The following is a 20,257-nucleotide window of genomic DNA, read 5'->3' as shown; positions in this document are numbered from 1 at the left end:
GATTTCCGCACTGTTGGTATTGGGTTGCCGTCCTTCCCCACCTCAGAAGTGGCAATGCAGTGGGCGCTGGCACCTGATCACGAATCCCATTTTTCCTCAAATTCCTTGTCCCTACAACCTTTTCCGCACCAGGTTTTCCAGAAGTACACAGTTCAGGAAGTAGGGCCGCCAAACATGGTGGAGCACTCTACTCACATGGAAGCTCAAATAAGAGAGCTCAGAGCGGACAAGAAGGTAAACCCCCCCCTGTGTCGTCGCCAGCTCGCTGCCTGCACCTAGTAACACTTGCTTGGGCTTTACCAACACTTTTAACCTCCGAGCCTCCTGCCGCTGCCTCCTCCTCATCCTTGCCTCTTTGGATTCTGCCACTTGAAACATTCTCAGGATTAAGTCTGCATGAAAGGAAGCCCCTGGAAGCCAACATGGACAATGTCTTCCAACCTTGCTTTTACCAAATCAAGTAAAAAACATTGCACTTTGTTCCCCAATGAGCATTTGTGTCCTTTTATTGGATCATCCTCCCCAGTCGGGGTTAAAATATGCAGTAGACAAAAACCTACGATTGCAGACTTGGTTCACTCTGTGTGGCCCGGTGCGCATGCTTCTCTCACGTCGCTTCACTTTTTCCGTCTGTGCTTAGCTCTCCCCAATGTCACGACTTCTACTTCCTCGAATCAATTTTGTTTCTTTTTGAACAATCACTGTGTTCATGTGTTTCCAGCACAAAGTCCTATCCTACAAGTAATGTACTCCAAGCGTATTTGTCGTGAAGGACAGAAAATAGCGTGCAGCACGGTGTTAAAGCAGTCTCTTGCCCAATGTCAGCTGGGATAGGCTCCAGCTCACCTGCAGCATTAATGCGGATAAGCGCCATAGCAAATGGTTAGATGGATACAAAACAAATATCTAGCGAATTTAAGAAGAAAGACAGAAACTCATTCTAATGCGCAGCAGAAATTGAGGGAAATTATTTTAGTTACTTCACAGACTTAACATCCCGGTTACAGAGTGATATAATTTCCCAAACTGTCATAGCAGAGCTCAGAGCCAAAACGGGGTGAAAAAGATCCAGACACGGATGAAAATGGAAACACTACTGTCCGGCAAAGCCAAGGGGTACGTACTGTGTCACTTTTGGCTGTGCCATCTTCAATGGTCCTTCTACGCTTGAGTTAATTCCAGATACTGGGCTTTTTAACAGCAAATGCAAACTTTGCAGGTCATATACTACGTGACCGGAAAGATTCCAAAAGAGCATCCGCCCCATTCCGGAATGGAAGAATCCAATGAACACCGGGAGCCCGCCCAGTCTCCATCACAGGTGTCAAATGTCACTGTTAATGACAATTCTCCAGGCCAGCCAGAGCAGCAGGAGCAGCGGCCGGCAAACTTACCGGCACCCAAGTCACCGCCGCCTAAGTCGCCGCCACTCAAGTCACCGCCACCCATTTCGCCCAAACCTGTAGGACTGGCTGCATTCAAATTGCCCAGGAAGCCCCTAAAACGCTCCGAGTCCTTGAAGACTAGTGCAGAAATCGAGAAGGGGAAGAACCTGAACAGAATCCACACAGAGAAGAAGAGTCAGCTGGTCCTGGAGTCTGTTTCTTCTACTAAGAATGTAAAACTCGACGCTGTGGCAACCGCGGTAGCCAGAGAGGGGTCTAAAAGTTCTGCTCCACCACCACCACCACCACCGAGGAGGTCATCAAGTGAGGAGCATGAGACGCCTAAATCTAGCTTTGACGAAGCTAATGAAGAGGCTAGTCTTAGTCCTGATTTACCAGGAGAAGAGGCACCTCCTCCACCTGACAACATTGCCTTTATGATCACTAACACGAAGGTTCAGGCCCTTTCTTGTGGGGAGTACAAGGAACTGGTCAATGCCAAAAAAGGAAGTGTCCAAACCGTGACTGTCGGTGGGGGGAACAATACGACCGATCCCGACATGCCTCTGGATAATGGCTTCAACAAGAAGCCCGTCATCATTATTTTCGACGAACCCATGGACATCCGGGCCGCCTACAAACGCCTTTCCACCATCTTCGAGTGCGAGGAGGAGCTAGACCGGATGCTAGCGGCGGAGCGCATCGACGAGGAGAGCGAGGAGTCGGACACAGACAGGAGCAGCGGGCTGCAGGTGAAAGCTGGAGTGCCCGAGGTAGTTGATGGAGAAAAGGTGGCTTCTTCTCAAGCCGCCGGCGACCACACCAGCCTGTCATCGTCATCGTCATCATTGATTTCGGATTCAGCAGACGCTGGAGATGCCAAGCAGGATAGCAAGAAGAAGTTCAAGTTCAAATTCCCCAAGAAACAGCTGGCAGCGCTTACCCAAGCCATTCGCACGGGCACCAAGTCGGGGAAGAAGACGCTGCAGGTGGTTGTGTATGAGGATGAGGAGGAATCGGACGGAACGGTAAAGCAGCACAAGGAAGCCAAGAGATTTGAGATCTCGCGCTCAAAATCCTCAGCGGATGCCCTCAAGGCACCGAGTCCCACTCCGCTAAAGAGACAGAACTCGGACTCCGTCTGCAGGACCAACGAGATCCGTAAGAACACGTACAAGACACTGGACAGCTTAGAACAGACCATTAAGCAGCTGGAGACCACCATTAACGAGATAGGACCCGCCTCCCCCGAGGAGTCGGTTTACTCTGAGGCAAAAAAGGGAGAGAATGGGAAAGTGTCTGAAGGGGTTGGGCTGAAGAGGTCCGCCTCGCTTCCGACCTCCAAGGGTTCGGCACTTAAGCTAGTCAGCAAAGGTTCATTCCAGAAGAAGACTAAACCTCTGCTCCTTCCGCGCCCTGTAGTCATCCCCAGCACCACCAGCTCCAGCACCACCACCATCAGTGCCCCCAGTACCCCCAGCACCGTCCAACAGGTCTCTCTCTAGCTCTTGCCGCTCCACAAGGCTTCGGGTCTTTTTCTTTCCAAACCTACCTTCACTCCAACCTTACCCACTGAAATGACAAAACCATTAATCCACTCCGCAGGTACTTGGAACTGTTGGAAAAGTCCACCTTGGTTTTCTCTGTAAAAAACAAAACAAACCCAAACTAAAATCCTGTTGACATGATTTGAGGTGGCATTCTGTTGGGTTCCCGCCTCCCACCTAACTCCTTCCCTTCATTGCTGAAAGGTTGTCAGCAATCAATAATCAAAGACACTTCCGTGATGATTAATCTCAATGTTGTTCTGGTTGCATGTTTTGTACTACTGTTTAATGAGTGTGAGGTTCAACATGGGTGCATGATCTTTCACTGGTGTTTTAACCATCAAGGTTTTTTTTTTTCTACTGTCGGTGCCTTGATATCTCACTCTTCCTATGTGTTTTTGTTGTTCTTTCCCCTTCTTTTGTTTTATTTGTTGTTTTTTGTTTCGTTTGGGTCCCCCTGCAGAATACCAGTGTCGCTTCCCCCACTAGTCGGATGCCCATCCCTTTGTCCGCGAAGTCCAGGCAGTCGCCGGCTACTACTGACAAAGCAGGAAAGCAGCAAAAACTGCAGGACGCTCAAAGGCAGTTCCGACAGGTAGTTTTACTGTAGGGCCTTACCCATACAGACTAGAGGACAATGGTTATTAGGGAGCGGCATGTACAGTAAGGCGGGGGAAGGTACCAAAGTGTTTTGATTGTGGATCTGTTGACGTTTCCGCTTTGACAGGAAGGCATGATTGACTCTTGACTGTTACTCCATAACATCACTGTACTGTATGCTTCTGCATGTCCACACTGCTCATGGTTTTCACTGTGTTGGTGACTCAATGTTAAAACTGGAACGAATGGCAGACAAAGAAAAGCGGAACACATCTGCAAAATGGTCATCGCATCTCCAGTTCCCACCACAGCTGAGTTCCTAAACAGTGTTGCTGAACCCCACCATCAACTCCCCATCCCCTCCAGGATGCTTATTTCTTCACACTTCCCGCACCCTTCTCACCATGCGCCTCTGAGCAAACCCGAAACAACTGCTTTGACCACTTCTTAACCTCAATGAGACCTTTTTCCTCTCCTGTAAAAACCTGAAACTCAACTCACCAAGTCCTGATCGTCTCACCCTCAGACCTGGCAGATAAGCGCCAGCCCCAAATTTCCCCCAGCCTGCCTGCTCTCACTTCTCACACACACACACACACACACCAAAAACCCTTAACTCCGTAATCTTCTCCAAAACCTTCCATGCATCTTCTGAAACGTCTCCCGCAGCCTCTTTGGAGGACCTAACACTCCGACTAACAAAGGAAGCTGAAGAGATGACCCTTACAGTCTAACCTTTGCCGCATCCTGTTTCCTGGTAATGTCTCTCTGTTCAGTAGAGGTGGGACAACGTAGATGAAGTGATACTTATCGGGAATTGACTGGCTGGTCAAAGAGTTGAATCAAAGGCAACTGCACTACCGAATTGCGGTTGAAGATGTTTCTCTGTTAATCTCAAAGTTGTCAAAGCACTTTTAAACTCAACATTATCTTTAAAAATAAGAAGGGCCTAAGGATAATTCCAAAGATGCATCGCCACTTCCTTGACACCACCATATACTTTCCTAGTAGCCAGGGCTTTGGCAGCCTTTTATGGCAGCGTAAATGAAGTTCAGTGAATAGCTGAGCATAGGTTCCGCAGAGAAAACAAAATCCGTACAAAGACACGCAGGTCCTCACTGTTGCGCACGAGCACGATTCGCAAACATGGCCATTCAAAATGGCATACAATTATGCAAGTGCGTACCGGTAGTTTGATAGCCTCAGGTAGCGTCCAGAAAACAGTAGTGATAGCAATACTAAGCTAGCATTAGCAGCAAACGAGCCAAGGTTAGCCACAACCTGCTACGTTAGTAGCATCAATTACTCGTAGTAGAGTGAGACTATAACACAAAATTCACCAGTTTGAAATAAATAAGCGATAAATGTACCGGTCGAGCAGCAATGTCGCTAATTCCGCGTCACTTCGGAATCCTTTCACCTGCCTGAAGTCCCTTCATTCGCTCTGATTCTGTTTGCTAGTTTTGCCCATCGTGAAGGATTCAAGACCTTAGCAAATTCAGTTTGTGTGGTCCAGTTGCCTTGGTTTCAAACATCATGGAAAGTTGATGACATTGTAATGTGGTGATATCAAGAGTGATTCCCACCCCTGCTGTCTCTTCTTTCATGTAATCCCCGTAGACATATTGTGTTCATTGTTGTCTGTGTATCATTAGTCTTCACTGTTATGTTCCTGTTTGTATAGACTTTTGTATGTGTGTTGTTTGACTCTTTTTTTTTTAATTTGACAATCAGTATGTGTTTTGGCATCTCTGTTCGCAGGCTAACGGAAGTACTAAAAGAGTGGGAGGGGATCATAAAACTACTTCCCCCACTGTACCCGTCTCTAAAATCCCCGCTTTTTATCCTAGCGCTTCTAAAGGCAGCTCAGACGCCGCTAATCCCGCTAACCCGTCCTCCTCTTCCTCTTCCTCCAAGTCCTCCCTTCTGCCCACCCACAATGCTCGCTCGGCTTCTCTGCCCTCCTCGCACATCCCCTCCCTGTCCAACGGCTCCCTCAAGCCCCCCTCGCAGCACGCAGCTAAAGCTCTTTCCTTCTCCTCGCAGACCCCCAACGGTCGAGTGCACTCCTCCTCCTCCTCCTCCTTCTCCTCCTCTTCATCCTCCTCCTCCACCACCCCCTCCCCTCTGTCGCCTTTGGGCCCGGGTGGGAAGAGCATCCGCACCATACACACCCCCAGCTTCACCAGCTACAGGGCCCACAACGGCAGCAGCGGCAAATCCTGCATCCCGACAGCCTCGGCGGCTAAGGACTAGCCCCACGTTAGCCCCTCCGTAATCCCTGCGGCCCCCTAACTCCTCTTGTGTAGCAGCAACAAGTATACTGTACTCGTCTACGTCAGTTCGTCATCTTTTTCTTGGGGGAGGGGGGTCTCATACAGAGACCACACAAAATGGCCGCCTCAGAGCTCTAACAAGTGGCGGCTGGTGCATTTGGCCTTGAGTAGAAACACACCACAGTTATAGAACTCATTTAATATTATACAAATATAATTATATATATACATATGTTGATGTGATCGTGAAGCAAATTTGAAATCTGATTGGTTAAAAAAAATATATATATATACCCATAGCTGAAGTTACATTGGCAATCATTACTCCTTCTGAAGGCCCCGGGGCAGATTAGATTGGCATGGCAGCATAAGGAGAATGAAATCTGATTGGAGAAATAAAATTCAACATCTCGTGTAGCCAATAGAAATGCGACGAAATGAAGAAAATGGATTGTAGGGAATGAATGAATACAATATTCCATGGAACAAATATTGAAATGTATAGGCCAAGCCAGCAGAGCACGCCTTTGTGGCCCACTACTGCCTTATAAAAAGAAAATTGTCAAATATTGATGTTAACGCAACATAGCAGTAGAAACAAGTCACCCCTCTGTTACGGCTCTGATATTTTGTCCTATTCCGCCTCGGTTTATACTCATTTGTATAGAACAGTGTAAAAATTATACGGGCAGTGTGAAAGGGGGCTACTACATTAGAATCAGATGTACTATATTACACAGACGGTGTACAGATTGTTTTATTTTTCGTACCAGAGCTTTGGATAAGCGTAGTATATTTAATCTCTCAATGTTTATTCACCCTTGTAAATGCCTTGTATACAGACCGAGTATTTTCTCATAAAAGTGAATGCGTCTTAACTGCCAACATTTGGGGGGGAGTAGAAAAAGAAGTAACATAGTGACAAATAACATAAGTGTGCCTATTTGCCAAAGTTGTCCAAGTTTTGGTGGAATTTAGGGGAACACGCGCTCGTTTACTGTCGTGTAAACCGTACTAGAAACAAATCAAAACGGAGGATGTTCATAACAGTAAAGTAGCTTTGTTAACACACCAAAGTTTATTGTTCGTATGCATGCCTATCCATCAGATACTTTAGGAGAGTGGTGTAAAAATAAAACAATGTTTGCACAGATGGACCATGTAAATATTTTCTTTTCTTTTTTGGTTCTGTTTTTGTAAAGCTTTAAGTCATATCGTCATGTTGAGTAGCAGCAGACATTGAAGCCAGCTTGTAAAGCAGGGGTGGGCGACCTGTTATAAAAAGCCTCAAAAACATTTAACACACACATATTTGTCTCTTAATAATCTTGTCATGGTTATTTGGTCATCACATCTTATTTTTTCATCATTTAAAATAGGAAAAAGGTTACCCACTCCTGCTGAAATGCGAGCTTCCATATTTGGATTTTCTGAATAAAAGGTTTAAAACAAGTGTGTGTGTGGGTGTGTGTTTATTTTGAATATGGCAAAAAAAAAAAGAAGCTTGTAAAGGAGTTAACTGAAAGCGTCAACATATTAATCAATTGAGTTATAAAACTGTACATGTTATAAAACTGTTAATGGTGGAATATCTGTAGAAATTATTCATTTTGGTTTCAGATTTTACGTCATAAATGACGTAGCGTGTTTTTTTTTTTAATTTATTTTTTTATCGACTTCTAGCTAGTTTGTCCCGTGCGAGATCTCGTAGGTGCTGCTTGTTACCAAGACAGCAAGGAAGAAGCTGCGAGAGGATCCTTTTAGTTTAGTCCAACATTTCGAGTGTGACAACGTTGCGGATATTGTAGTCTCGTTAAAACTAACACCATGTTATACTTTAAATGTGTTTTATCCTCGTGACCATACTGGGGTTTTTTTCGCGAGCCATCCTCGTAATGCTAACGCTAGCTAAACCAGCAATAGTTTGCTTATGGGCGGTGCTAATTAGCATAGCGGTATAACTTTTGAGACAAGGCTTAGTTTAATGACATTTTTACGGCTACTACCCGCACAGTACTCCCCAAAAAGTCTAACAGGCCCCCTTCGCCACCATGGGCACGGCCTCCTCCCTGGTCAGCCCCGGTGAGGTGATCGAGGACGGCTACGGGGGCGAGGGCGGCGAAGCGTGCGAGATCCCCGTGGAGGTGAAACCCAAAGCCCGGCTCTTGCGCAGCTCTTTCCGCCGGGGACCTCGGGTGATTGGGGCTAGCTTCAAGTCGACGGGCTCCGTGGACCTCGAGTACGCTGCCGAGTACGAGCGGCTGCGGAAGGAGTATGAGATCTTCCGCGTGAGCAAGAACAACGAGATCACGTCCATGCAGAAGAAGGAGGCCAAGCTGGACGAGGAGAATAAGAGGCTGAGGGCTGAGTTGCAGGTACGACACAGCTACAGCATTATGCGAAGATGGCAAAAAATACTAACGTTCAGTACTTACGGAGACGTTACTTACAGGACAAAGTAGCAATACGGTGCCTCAAGATACCACTGAAGTGAATGGACAGTTACTTCGTTCATCCTTACCCAAACAATCTTTGTAAAGTGTTTTTGAAAAGGGAAATAGAACCCTTTAATATTGTACTAAAATATCCCAACATTTAACCTTTTTTATGTGGCTACAAGCACAAAATGATGCATTGCAAATTTAAATTTGAACCCCACTCCATATGGTCAGATCCAGTCAGTTTCGCTCAACAACATAGAATTTGGTAAACCTGTCCTTAATGAGTAGCATGACAAAAAGTTGCAAGAACCCATGGCTGAAAACAGAAAAATAAATCTGCCATTTTGATATAAAGTGTCCTCCATGTGACCTCAGGCTTTGCAGAAGACCTACCAGAAGATCCTCAGAGAGAAGGAGAACGCCCTGGAGGCCAAGTACCAAGCCATGGAGAGGGCTTCCACCTTTGAGCATGACAGGGATAAAGTGAAAAGACAATTCAAGGTACGTCCCAGTTTTTATAATATTCTACGTCGCGCTAATCTTCTTTGCTTTGTTCACCGCCAGATCTTTCGGGAGACGAAGGAGAAGGAAATCCAGGATCTCCTTCGTGCCAAGAGGGACTTGGAGTCCAAAATGCAACAACTGCAAGCTCAGGGCATCCAGGTTTACTATCCCAATGATTCCGATTCAGATGACAACGAAACGACTGTGACTGGTAAAGCCCACCCACAAAAAGGGAAAACTGTCACCAACCTGTGGCATCTGTAGGCAATTACATTTCGTGTCTCCAGCTGCCGGCACCCAATGTGACTACTGGACTGGGGGTGTGCTGGGAAGTGAGCCTTCTATGGGCAGCATGATGCAGCTGCAGCAGACCTTCCGGGGACCGGAGTTCGCCCATAGCCTTATCGATGTAGAGGGCCCCTTCGCTAATGTGAGCAGAGGTTAGTAAGAGAGTAGAATGTGAGAATTTGAAAAATGGATAGGTGTCTACTGAGGTAGGATACATCCTTGAAGTAGAATGGTATCATGCTAAGGCATACTCTTAAAGGTTTTCTATTTGGCCCTCAAAAGAATTGATGACATTTTACTAGACGACTGGGATGCTGCGGTGGCCAGTTTGCTGCAAGTGTCCCCTCACGTGCCTCAAGCCTTGTGGAGCAACACGGTGCGCTGCTACTTCATCTCCACACCGGAGACCAAAGCCGAGATGGAGATCTTTACCAAGGTGTAATGCAATACCTCACCATTAAAAATGAAATAATAAACAACATATTTTTAGTACCGATATTCCTGCGAAGGAACAGTACCGGTACTCCACAAAAATGCGGCCAAGTGTGTTTTTTTTGTTTGTTTTTTTCTCGCTGTTTACTGGATACTCCTGTAAAATATGTACAGTCTTTTATTTACAGCAAAAATTCCAACATTTGATCTGTAAAAAGGACGTCTTGCACCGATAACTGCATTCATATTGTGCGTGTCTTCATGCCTTGAATGCAGAAACACTCTCTTGTTCTGAGGAGGCTGTGTGAAGGTCTGGGACATTTCTACCTTAACGTCTGCTTCCGTGAAGACAACGCCGCCTCGTCCGCGTCGGTGCGCAAACAGGAGATCGAGCGGAGCTCCGTGTGCGTGCTTCTCCTCAAATCCACCGTCAACAGGTAGCCTACGCGTGTCCTCGGGCTTGGACCGAAGCTCCCGTTTGAATTCCCAGCGAACGCCATTCTGTGGTGATGTCGCAGTTCTGTGGTGGAGGATTGCGAGGAGGCTTTTGTGAAGAATCCAGACGGGCATCCGTTAGTGCTTTACCTCAGGACGGAAGGAGATGGGAACTTGTCCGGGCCTACCAGGAAGCTTCTGGAAAGGGTCAACGCTGCGGACAAGGCTGCTAAAATTAAGGTGCAGTATGCACACATCTAAAATTATTTTGGGTTGAGTGAGGATGATTATGTCGAACATGTGACCAGGTCTTGGATCATAGCGGTTCAGCCGAGGATGGGGCCAGTCTCATTTCTGCTCAGCTGGAGAAAGTCATCAAGCAGGTCCTGCTCGAATGCATGCATTCAAACAGTATTCACGTCCGGTTTTAAGGTCGGACTTACTTTTCGGGTGTAGGAGTTGCTCGGCATCGAAGGAGCGGACGCGGACCCGAAGGAGTCCGGGATCGAGGAGGGTCGCGAGGAAGACTCCGGCGACGTGCTGTGGGACCTACATGACGAGCAGGAGCAGATGGAGTCCTACCAGCAGGCCTGCGGCAGCACCAGCTCCCAGCTGGGCTTCCAAAAGGTGAGCCGGCTTCCGTCCTTCGTAGTTCTCAACCTCAGTCTGAATCTACATGTGGCGTTGTTCTCAGTACGTGGACCGGCTCAACGACATGATCGCCGCCCCGCCCCCGACGCCGCCTCTGCTGGTGTCGGGCGGTCCGGGCTCGGGGAAGTCCCTTCTCCTCGCCAAATGGTAAGAATTGTCCGTTTAAGTGTAAAATGTGGAAAAAGCAGCCTGACCATTTGTTGACCTCTGGATCAGGATCGAGCTGCAGCAGAAGCAGTCCCCCAACACCTTGTTCCTCTCCCATTTCGTCGGGCGACCTTTTTCCTCCAGCTCCGAGCCCGTCCTCATCATCAAGCGCCTCACGGTTAAAGTAGGAGATCCCCCGCCTGCCCGGTTGTATTTTTTTCAAGGAGAAAACCTTGCAACTTGTCGCCCATGGCGTAGCTGCTGCAACATTTCTGGTCCATTTCGGGCTTGTCCATGGAGCCCAGCAAGATCCTGGAGGAGTTTCCACGCTGGCTGGAGAAGCTTTCAGCGCGCCACCAGGGCAACATCATCATCATCATAGACTCCATTGACCAAGTACAGGTAACGTCAGTCAGCTTTGAGAGCGGGATTTCCCTCCAGAAGGATAACATTTGCCTTTTCTTTCCTCGCCAGCAAGCAGAAAGACACATGAAGTGGCTGATTGACCCGCTGCCCGTCAACGTCAGAGTGGTCGTGTCCGTCAACGTGGAGACATGTCCTCAGGCTTGGCGGTCCGTCCGGCACGTCACGCGCGGCGGCCGTCCTTTTTATTACAAACGGAGAGAACACCTTTATTTGCGTTTGTGCAAATACATTCTAGCTGAATCTCTCACCACATTTTTCATGGCCAATCCTTAACATTTTCATTACACTTAGGCACAAAACAATGTACTGTGTGATTCAGCCGCAATTTATTATAAGAAGAATTCCAACATTTGTGTTACTTACCGTCTTGCTCACTGCAAAAGCAACCAAAGAGTTTTTTTAAAGTGGAAAGTCAACGCAAACATTTTTTTTTCAAGAATATGTTCTATGCAAGGCCACTATTTGAAACAAGGCATTCTGATAAATATTGCGTTTGTGGAATGAGTGTTAATCCAATCGTTTTTAGCCATCCGTGGGGGCGGCCATTTTGTCTTCTGTCAACTGAAAATGACATCACAACAACCAATCACGGCTCCGATTCAGAAAACAGGTAAGCCGCAATTGGTCGTTGTGAGCAGTTGTGATGTCATTTTCAGTCGACAGAAGACAAAATGGCCGCCCCCACAGATGGCTAAAAAGCATTCCATTTTGCTGCTCAACTCATATTTCATAAACACAATATTAATCCGAATGCCGTGTTTCAACTAGTGGGCCTGCTGCAAACATATTCTTGAAAAAAAAATGTTTAGGTTGACCTCCGTTTTAAGGCAAAGAAGTGGCATATTTTACAGTGGCCAAGTCCGTCACCTGAGCTAAATCCAATTGAACATGCCTTTGAATTACGGAAGATAAATCCGAAGGGAAAATGCCCCAGGAGCAAACGGGAACTGACGACACGATACGTTACAGTAATGCCAGACTTCACCCGCGCTGCCTCTGTAATGGCTCCACAAAAAAAAAAAAAATCTGTCTTTTTTTTTTAGGCATTGTGAAAGAAGCACATAATGCTCTCCCTCCAGGTTGTGGCCCACTCTCCACTTGGACCCGCTGAGTCCCAGGGAGGTCAGGAGTGTGCTGAGCGCAGAGTGCCTAAGCGCGGACCTCCAACTCACCAAAGATCAGGTAGGAGCACCTCACGTCTACATGCGTCCGTCTCAGCGCTGTGGGGGTGACGCGAGTTTGTGTTCTCCAGGAGAAGAGGCTGGAAAAGCACTGCCGCTCGGCGTCCACCTGCAACGCTTTGTACGTCACGCTGCTCGCCAGGATGAGCGCCAGGTTCTCTCTTTTTTTTTTTTTTTTTCCATTTTTTGGGGGGTATTCAATCGGAGAAAAATCAGGAGAAGAAACGTCTTTTTTGGATGTGTAGTGGATGGTCATCGGAGAAGAGCCTCGAGCAGTGCCTGCAGTGTCAGGACACCTTGTCGCTCTACCGCCTGGCGCTCAAAATGACGCTGGACTCGCTCGGCTCGGACAGAGAGCGACACGTCATGAGAGAGGTGCGCCAGCTGGGCGTGCGGGATTCGAGAGCCGTTCGGCCAAACGGCTCTCGAACATGAGCGCTGACTTTTTTTGTCGTGTGTGTAGATACTCTGCCTGGTGTGTTCCAGCCACAACGGCGTGAGTGAGTCGGAGGTTCTCGATCTTTTCCCCGAGTTGGAATTTCCGGCGCTGGCGTCGCTGCTCCTTGGTCTGAGTCGACTCCGCGTGGTCACCCTCCACTGCGGCCTGATCAGATTTCAGCATCTGCAGGTGCCTGAACCCCCCCCCCCCCCGCTGACTTTAAACATACTGCAAAAGCAACTCACGTTTTTTTCAAGCTAAGAAACGGAATATTCTTCAATGGTCAAACTTTTGTCACTTGATTGCAAACCACTCGAGTTTTTTATATTACAGGAAAAAAAAATGGCTTACAGATGATTCGATTTTGTTCAAATCCATAGTGGCAGGGACAATCTTTACTTTTGTGTTACCAGGCGTGGGAAGCAGTGAAATTGGAGTTTGTGAGCGGAGGGCGCGGCTGCGCTACATACAGAGAGAAACTGATCCACTACTTCAGCCAGCAACTCAGGTGCAGCCGGTCGGCCATCTTTGCCCTCGCACGACCCTCCGTTCTCTCTTTTTATGCCAATTATGTGCGTTCCCGCTAGTCACGATCGCGTGACGTGGCGTGTCGCCGACGAGCTGCCCTGGTTGCTCCAACAGCAGGAGGACCGGAGCAAACTGCAGCTGAGCCTGTTGAACCTATTTGTCTCCCAGAACCTGTACAAGAGGTTTGTGTGTCCACCGCACACTAGAGAATGCTTTTTCTAAAGCGAGAGCTGAAATAAAGATTTTTCGATCGTCAGGGGTCATTTCTCCGAGCTGCTGGCCTACTGGCAGTATGTGGGCAAGGACAAAACCTCCATGGCCACCGAGTACTTTGACTCGCTGAAGCACTACGAGAAGAACTGCGAGAGCGAGGACAGCATGACCAAGCTGGCCAACTTGTATGAGACCTTGGGACGTTTCCTCAAAGACTTGGGCCTGCCCAGTCAGGTGGGGGCCAGGTTTTTAATCGTCACTTTTTTCTTTTTTTTTTTTTTTTCACGATTATACGGTTGCTTGGTTATAGTACGTTTTGGGTTCATCTCGAGAGTATCCCTAATTGCGATGAATACATATACGCCACCCCACCGTTTGTTTACCGGCTAGGCCGTGGCTCCTCTGCAGCGGTCACTTGAGATCCGAGAGACGGCCCTGGACCCGGACCATCCCAGCGTGGCGCGCTCCCTGCATCAGCTGGCCGCCGTCTACGTCCAGTGGAAGAAGTACGGCAACGCCGAGCAGCTGTACAAGCAGGCGCTGGAGATCAGCGAGAACGCCTACGGGGCCGAGCACGGCAGCGTGGCGCGAGAGCTCGAGTCCCTCGCCGTACTCTACCAGAAACAAAACAAGTACGGAGGGGCCGTTATCGCCGATTATGACGTGTCATTGGTCCAGCTGAACAGTCGTACTTTTTGTCATTGTTATCGTCATCGTCAGGTACGAACAGGCGGAGAGACTCAGGAAGAGATCGATGAAGATAAGGCAGAAAACGGCTCGCCAGAAAGGCCATATGGTGAGTCGGAAGGGATGGAATCGAATCAACAACGGCACCATTCTATTTGTAGGCAAAAAACAGGTTGACATTATTACAATGCCAACGCCCACATAGTTATTACGCACATTTTAAAAATACTTTATTTCTTTTTACTTTTTGGGTTGTTTAGGGATTTTTTTTTTTTAAAACGGTTGGCGGTGAAGGAAAAAAAAGCATAAATAAATGCATAACTCGTCCTCATATGTACTGGCAGCTCCATTCACACCTGTACAAAGCCTTTAGTGCTTAAAAATAATGCCGGGTTGTGATTAAAACCGTCGAAATGCATTTGTTGCATCTGTTCATTATTACAGTGGACACGAACGTTTTGCTTCTTTGACTGAATCCAGGGGGCCGGACCCAAATGTGGGCGAATGAGTCATGTTCATGTGTTCTCCTCACTGCAGTATGGTTTCACTCTGTTGCGTCGCCGGGCCCTCCAGCTCGAAGAGCTCACCCTTGCGACCGACTCGTCCGACTGCGCCCGGACCCTCAACGAACTGGGCGTGCTCTACTACCTCCAGAACAACCTGGAGTAAGTCTCGCCGGCCAACACTCACATCCACCCTTCGAGAAGCTTGCGCCGCATCGCGTGCCGCTTCTGCGTGTCCCGACCAGCGCGGCCAAGGTGTTCCTGACGCGCTCGCTGGAGATGCGCCAGCGCGTGCTGGGCCCGGACCACCCCGACTGCGCGCAGTCCCTCAACAATTTGGCGGCGCTGCACACGGAGAGGCGGGACTACGAGGCGGCCGAGGATATGTACGAGAGGGCGCTGGACATCCGCAAGAGGGCCCTTTCGCCGGACCACCCCTCGCTCGCCTATACGCTCAAACACCTGGCCATGCTCTACAAGCGCAGGGTAAGGTGTAAAAAAAAAAAAAGGCATTCATTCGTTGTTCACCTATCAGGCCTTGAATCAAATTAATAAAACAAATGCCTTACCTCAAATAAAATCCCCTCTATTATTATTATTAATAAAGATCTCCTTTCAAATTTAGCACCTTACTTCAAATTAAAAAAAAAGCAGACCTGACTCAATTTATCAGCACCTAAACAAAGAAATACCTCGTTTGAATATGTGAATAGCTAATTACACTTACTGTTTTACCACTCCTACACATAAAGGCCTCCTCTCAAATAAATACCTTCTTGTACTTTAAAGAAAAATCCACCACTCCTTGATTTTAAGTAAATGAACTAGTCGCAGTATCTACAGAATAGCAGCTTTAAAAGATCATCACTTCAAAAAATAAAAGCCTCACCTCAAATGGCAGGAAGAAATGAAGGGGCACTTTGTAACTGTATGAAATGTTGATTAAGTGACAACTGATTAATAAATGGGAATATGAAATATTTCTACTGTTTATGCAGGGGAAGCTGGAGAAGGCGGTGCCCCTCTACGAGCTCTCACTGGACATCCGGGAAAAGAGTTTTGGGCCCAAACATCCCAGCGTGGCGACGGCACTGGTCAACCTGGCGGTCATCTACTGTCAGCTGGTGACCTCTCACGACGATTTATTTCATTCATTTTCAAAACTTTTTTTTTTTTTTTTACTAACATCTTGTTTGTGCCCATTTGTCAGAAGAAGCACGGCGAAGCTTTGCCCCTGTACGAACGAGCACTCAAAGTGTACGAAGACAGCCTGGGACGCTCGCATCCTCGCGTCGGGGAGACGCTCAAGAACCTGGCGGTGCTGAGGTACGCGCGCTCGTCGCGGCTCGGTTGAGCGTCGGCCGCTTTTAGCCCTCCGCGTGACGTCCTCCGTTCTGCAGCTACGAGGAGGGCGACTTTGAGACGGCGGCCGAGCTGTACAAGCGCGCCATGGAGATCAAGGAGGCGGAGCCGTCGCTGGCGTGCGGCAACGCGCCCTCGCGCCACTCGTCCAGCGCCGACACGTTCAGCCTGCGGGGACCCGCCCCCCTCCCTCAAGGCCCCAGGTGACCCTGTCACCCCTGCGCGCAGGTACGCTACCACTTTGGGAAACTAGATTTGCACACAGAGCCTTACGGAATTCGGAATTGCTTCCGGAAACCTCAAACAGTATTCTATGAAATAAACAGTGTTAACCAGTGCGAAAATCTTTCATTTGTGAAAAATGTTACTTTGCCAAAGAATATTTTATACATGGAGTCCCTGTCTTTATCCGTCTTAATTGATATACAATGCTTCGTAAATGTACGAAACCAGCTATGTCAGGTTTTTACAACAGCATTAATGAAGCAACCAATGTGTTATGTTTCTGTCATGATTAAAAATATTAGTATCTAGAAGCTCTTTAAGCCGAAAGGATATTTTTAAATGCCAAAATATTATGACCGTTTTACCAAAAAAAAAAAAATGGAGGAAAAAAAAGTGCAATTTCTTGATAAAGTTCATTCTTGAAGTCCTGAAAAAAAAAAACATTTAAGTTGCTCACGTTTGTGTTCAAAAAGGTGAAATTCAGTTTGAAATGTCATCATTCCTCGAATACCAAAAGTCGAACTGAAGTTGAAAGAGTCCGCATTAAAGCACTTCCATGATTGCGGGTGACTGGTGGCCTCGCATAACAAAATTGTTTAGTGCAATTATACTGTGTGACTTTGTATACAGTATGTTTGTATATTTATGTATTGTCATATGTGTTAAAGCCATTCCAATAGTCCACATGTATTCCTGCTAATAAATACTTTATTGAGACGTTAATGTTATTGAAGCATTGCGACCTTATTTCATGCATTCAAGTTCATTTTTTCCTTTATTAACGGTCAGTTATGTGATGTCGTCCGATGTATGCCGTGAGAATTCCGCCGTGTTCTTTTTATTCGGCCGCCGAGCAGCCCTACAACTTTCTCATCTGAGCCATCAGGTCCTCCAGGCTCTGCTCCGTCTCTTCCACCATCTCTCCGTCGCCCTTACTCTGCTTCCAGCGGAAAAAGAAAATCATGAATTCACAACATTCGAACCCCATCCGTAAACGTTGCGGGTGGGAACTGACCGCCGCCGGGATGGTGTACGCCACGGTGATGCCTTCGGGGAGGTCGGCAACGGCGGCCGCCGCGGCCTGCGTCTCCTCGTTGGCCTCCTCTGATACCAGTTCAATCCCCCATTCGTTATCCTCGTGCAGCACCTCCTCCTCGACTTCGACCGCCTCAGTCTTGGGTCGCTCTGCTTCCTGCTTCTGCGGGGGGGGGGGGGGCACACATTTGCAAACGGGACGCCGTGTTAGCCCACCCAGAACGTTTTTCTTGAAATGTACAACAAAAAAAAATTGTCAAACTATTGTAGGTATTTAAATGGGTTTGGACACACAGTTCAACTTCACCTTGTAGACTTCCTGCTGTCTCCTGCAGTGGCGGTCGTTGCACTGCGGGTTGGGCTTCATGGCCATGCTGGGGAAGAAGTCCTGCATGGCGTTGTAGCCCAGATAATAACTGACGCGGCCAAACTTCAACAAATACCTGCAACACCCAGGAGGCAAATTAATAGCTCCCTGCCCCCCTCAAACGAGTGAGTGAATCATGAAATCAAATTGCGATCGACTTGAGAAATAGGAAAATACTGAATGCAAAAAAAAAAAAAAATACCAAGTTCACTGCTGTCATGAAAGGACTTAAAATTTCAAACTAATGCTTACAATAAAGTTAGCTTTTTTTTTTATTTGGAAAAACAAACAAAAGTCATGCATTTGTTTTAGAATTGATCTCCAATAAAAAGTGTAATCTTTTTCACATATAGAAATGTTTTTATTTTTTATTTTTTTTATTATTACAAATATGTACTCAAAAGATACAATTAAAATTCCCGTAACGACTTTTTCTCCCAGCAATGTTTTTCTATTCATTGTAAATTGGCCACTACAGAGTTTACCATAGATTTCTTTTCTGTTGTGAGTGACAGTCGTGAAAAAATATATATATTTTTGGTGCAGCTGTGTATGGAATTTACTTGAGGACATTTTGGACCAGGATGCCAGCGACAACGCCCATGGTCGTGGGCAAGCTGGCGGCGCACACGCCCTCCCTCTTGAGGGTCTTCTCATCGATGTTGGCTGCCACCACCAGAGGGGGTGCGCACTGCGCAAGAACACAAATCAAATCCGGATTGCAGCTACGCAGCAGTAAGGTTCCTGGGAAAAAGTGTGTGTATTTGTGTGTGCGTGTGTGTGTGTGTTCTTTACAGCGAAGCATGCTGTCTCTCCCGGGTTGATGAGCTGTATGTGTCCCGACACGGCGTTCTCGCTGACTCCGGACTCCATCCAGGTCTGTCCCAACTCATTACAAGCCTTCACAAAGGGGAGAGTGCAACAATCACATGCACAAAAGCTGAAAAAAAATAAATAAAAAAATCATCTTGGTTTTGCGGGTCACTCCTTACTGTATTGATGGCCATGCGGGCTTCAAAGTTGTCCACGCAGCTCAGGACTAAATTCACCGGCTTGCCATCCTCCAGGCCTCCGTGACTGAGACAGAGGAGAAGTGAGGACGCTTCCACAAAGCGTGGAGGAGAGAAGGCGAGGAAAAGTCACCTGAGACGCTCCATGAAGTGGTTGAAATTGTCCAGGGTGGTGATGTTGTAGTTGTGCGTCTCAAACGATACGTCTGGATTGATGTTTCTGGTTCAGGGTGTGTTCAAGAACAGGTAAAGAAAAATGAGCACATTTTTTTTTTATTATTATTTTATTGAATGTGCCAATAACACGTGGTACCTGAGTGTATGTTCAGCGGCCTCGACTTTGCTGAGGCCGGCCTGGTGAGGTTGAAAGAAGAGTCGGTTCATGTTCGCCAGCTCCACCTTGTCGTAGTCGAACAGCAGCAGCTGGGAAAGATGTGGACACAACATTAGGAACAACTACAGTCTAAAAGTGAGTATTGGAACGCATTAGAAAATCTAGATTGTCTGTTGACAAATGTGGTTACTTAATATTTTTTTAATGTCAATGCAGTGTAGTAAAATCATTGTCACTGTTAAATGTAAATTGCAACAGTAAACTATCCACATCTATTATCTCTAAAAGTCAAATGTGATTACTAAAATAAATGTTTTTTTGCTGGGGATAAGCCTTACCAAATATGGGTTTCTTTTTTTATATTCGGCAGAGCAATGGAAAAAATAATGCTGTCCAATGAAAAATGCGTTCCATTTTATATGGAAGAAAATGTTTGTTTTTATTTTACATAGAAAAAATTGACAGCTTCCCTAAAAAATCAAATTATGTTGCACTATTGTTAAAAAAAAAAAAAGCCGGAATTCTTTGCACGATGCAGTTGTACCTAATATTCTGACCAACTCATAATAGGAAAAGAGCGTTGCATTATTACCTTACCGATGCCACACCTCGTGAGCATTTCGGCTGTCACGCTGCCCACTCCCCCGACGCCCACCACGGCCACCGTGAACGTCCGGATGCTCTGTCACACACATCGGAGAACATTTTAACAAAACAAAAATAATTTGAGGAGGATGTGCAAGAGATTGCTTACCTCGTAATTATCAACAATGCCCATTCTCTTCAGAGCCATCAGGCGACTGCAAGGGCAGGAGAGGGGGAAAAAAAGCTTGATTGAATGAGTCACCAGTCTCCCAAAGGGCGCGGCACCCCAAAAGCACATTTAAATTATAATCATAAAACATTACCTATAAGGGTTGGAATCGACAACTTCTGCGCTCATCTTTTCAATTTTGGGTCGGTGTAGCTGCTCGGCGGCGGCGCACTGTTTTTGCTTACACTTGATCAGTTCGTTCTCCAACTCCCTCACGCGTAGTTTCAGTTCCTCCACCGTTGCCATGAGGACTCGCAAGAAAAAAGATATATAAATATATATTTCTTGACAAAAACTGTAAAACGTAATAACGCAACGCCCAGACAACAATAATCAACACGGAAAAGTACACGTCTTCACAAGTCCAATCAGCTGTCAGGATATGTGTTACAGCCTATTTCGTTCGTGCGGAAATGCGAGTGGCACA

At 46.9% G+C, this 20,257-nt stretch overlaps 4 protein-coding genes across 18 annotated transcripts in view; 3 read left to right on the top strand and 1 right to left on the bottom strand.

Moving 5' to 3' along the window:
- kiaa1217 (KIAA1217 ortholog) overlaps positions 1–7,260 on the top strand; it is a 62,114-nt gene extending 54,854 nt beyond the window's left edge. For 5 of the 9 annotated variants that reach the window (XM_086020469.1, XM_086020467.1, XM_086020471.1 and 2 more), the window contains 5 exons: positions 133–234; positions 1,039–1,116; positions 1,220–2,878; positions 3,396–3,527; positions 5,294–7,260. In XM_086020469.1, the coding sequence (XP_085876595.1) occupies positions 133–234; positions 1,039–1,116; positions 1,220–2,878; positions 3,396–3,527; positions 5,294–5,788 (2,466 nt within the window). In that variant the 3' untranslated portion in view covers positions 5,789–7,260. Of the gene's footprint in view, positions 1–132; positions 235–1,038; positions 1,117–1,219; positions 2,991–3,395; positions 4,290–5,293 lie in introns of those variants that run through there. The other 4 variants (XR_015084218.1, XM_086020472.1, XR_015084219.1 and 1 more) reach the window with 4 other exon arrangements.
- Positions 7,261–7,486: 226 nt separating this feature from the next.
- On the top strand, positions 7,487–18,402 carry nphp3 (nephronophthisis 3). Of its 2 annotated transcripts, none has more exons than XM_086020475.1 (28): positions 7,487–8,183; positions 8,625–8,750; positions 8,814–8,964; positions 9,041–9,193; positions 9,344–9,477; positions 9,750–9,910; positions 9,992–10,148; positions 10,217–10,291; positions 10,365–10,535; positions 10,603–10,706; positions 10,776–10,890; positions 10,965–11,108; positions 11,181–11,278; positions 12,212–12,314; positions 12,385–12,467; positions 12,559–12,688; positions 12,777–12,941; positions 13,166–13,260; positions 13,340–13,462; positions 13,538–13,727; positions 13,884–14,125; positions 14,214–14,289; positions 14,718–14,845; positions 14,929–15,169; positions 15,682–15,807; positions 15,894–16,009; positions 16,084–16,273; positions 18,256–18,402. In XM_086020475.1, the coding sequence occupies exons 1-27, from the start codon at positions 7,860–7,862 to the stop codon at positions 16,250–16,252; spliced, it is 3,900 nt and encodes a 1,299-aa protein (XP_085876601.1). In that variant the 5' UTR covers positions 7,487–7,859; the 3' UTR covers positions 16,253–16,273; positions 18,256–18,402. The 2 variants fall into 2 exon arrangements, with proteins under 2 accessions (XP_085876601.1, XP_085876602.1); XM_086020476.1 differs by having other exon boundaries at positions 18,219–18,346.
- uba5 (ubiquitin-like modifier activating enzyme 5) lies at positions 16,961–20,244 on the bottom strand. 3 transcript variants are annotated; one of them, XM_086020532.1, is made up of 11 exons: positions 19,925–20,244; positions 19,771–19,816; positions 19,609–19,698; positions 18,996–19,105; positions 18,816–18,902; positions 18,665–18,749; positions 18,468–18,572; positions 18,236–18,363; positions 17,613–17,748; positions 17,286–17,468; positions 16,961–17,210 (listed from the first exon to the last, which is right to left on the bottom strand). In XM_086020532.1, exons 1-11 carry the CDS (start codon positions 20,074–20,076, stop codon positions 17,130–17,132), a joined length of 1,203 nt encoding a protein of 400 aa, XP_085876658.1. In that variant the 5' UTR covers positions 20,077–20,244; the 3' UTR covers positions 16,961–17,129. The 3 variants fall into 3 exon arrangements, with proteins under 3 accessions (XP_085876658.1, XP_085876659.1, XP_085876660.1); XM_086020533.1 differs by having other exon boundaries at positions 16,961–17,207; XM_086020534.1 differs by having other exon boundaries at positions 17,286–17,462.
- Positions 19,026–20,257, top strand: part of acad11 (acyl-CoA dehydrogenase family, member 11) — a 29,418-nt gene continuing 28,186 nt past the window's right edge. For 2 of the 4 annotated variants that reach the window (XR_015084224.1, XM_086020489.1), the window contains exon 1: positions 19,026–19,152. The gene's annotated coding sequence lies outside the window, so the exon portion shown is untranslated. The remainder of the gene's footprint in view (positions 19,153–20,257) is intronic. The other 2 variants (XM_086020491.1, XM_086020492.1) reach the window with 2 other exon arrangements.

The sequence above is a fragment of the Filicampus tigris genome, chromosome 21 (genome assembly GCF_054856515.1).
Source record: "Filicampus tigris isolate MCC_2025a chromosome 21, RoL_Ftig_1.0, whole genome shotgun sequence".
NCBI lineage: Eukaryota > Metazoa > Chordata > Actinopteri > Syngnathiformes > Syngnathidae > Filicampus > Filicampus tigris.
This window is presented reverse-complemented; position numbering and strand designations above follow the sequence as displayed.

Excerpts from the sequence above, each read along its gene's own strand:
- nphp3 (XM_086020475.1), top strand. The coding sequence starts at position 7,860 with ATGGGCACGGCCTCCTCCCTGGTCAGCCCCGGTGAGGTGATCGAGGAC. Across the intron at positions 8,965-9,040 it reads CAACGAAACGACTGTGACTG|CTGCCGGCACCCAATGTGAC; the intron begins GTAAAGCCCACC and ends TCGTGTCTCCAG. Across the intron at positions 10,707-10,775 it reads TCCCTTCTCCTCGCCAAATG|GATCGAGCTGCAGCAGAAGC; the intron begins GTAAGAATTGTC and ends CCTCTGGATCAG.
- uba5 (XM_086020532.1), bottom strand. The coding sequence starts at position 20,076 with ATGGCAACGGTGGAGGAACTGAAACTACGCGTGAGGGAGTTGGAGAAC. Across the intron at positions 19,106-19,608 it reads CGAGGTGTGGCATCGGTAAG|CTGCTGCTGTTCGACTACGA; the intron begins GTAATAATGCAA and ends CATCTTTCCCAG. Across the intron at positions 18,573-18,664 it reads CCCGCATGGCCATCAATACA|GCTTGTAATGAGTTGGGACA; the intron begins GTAAGGAGTGAC and ends CCCTTTGTGAAG.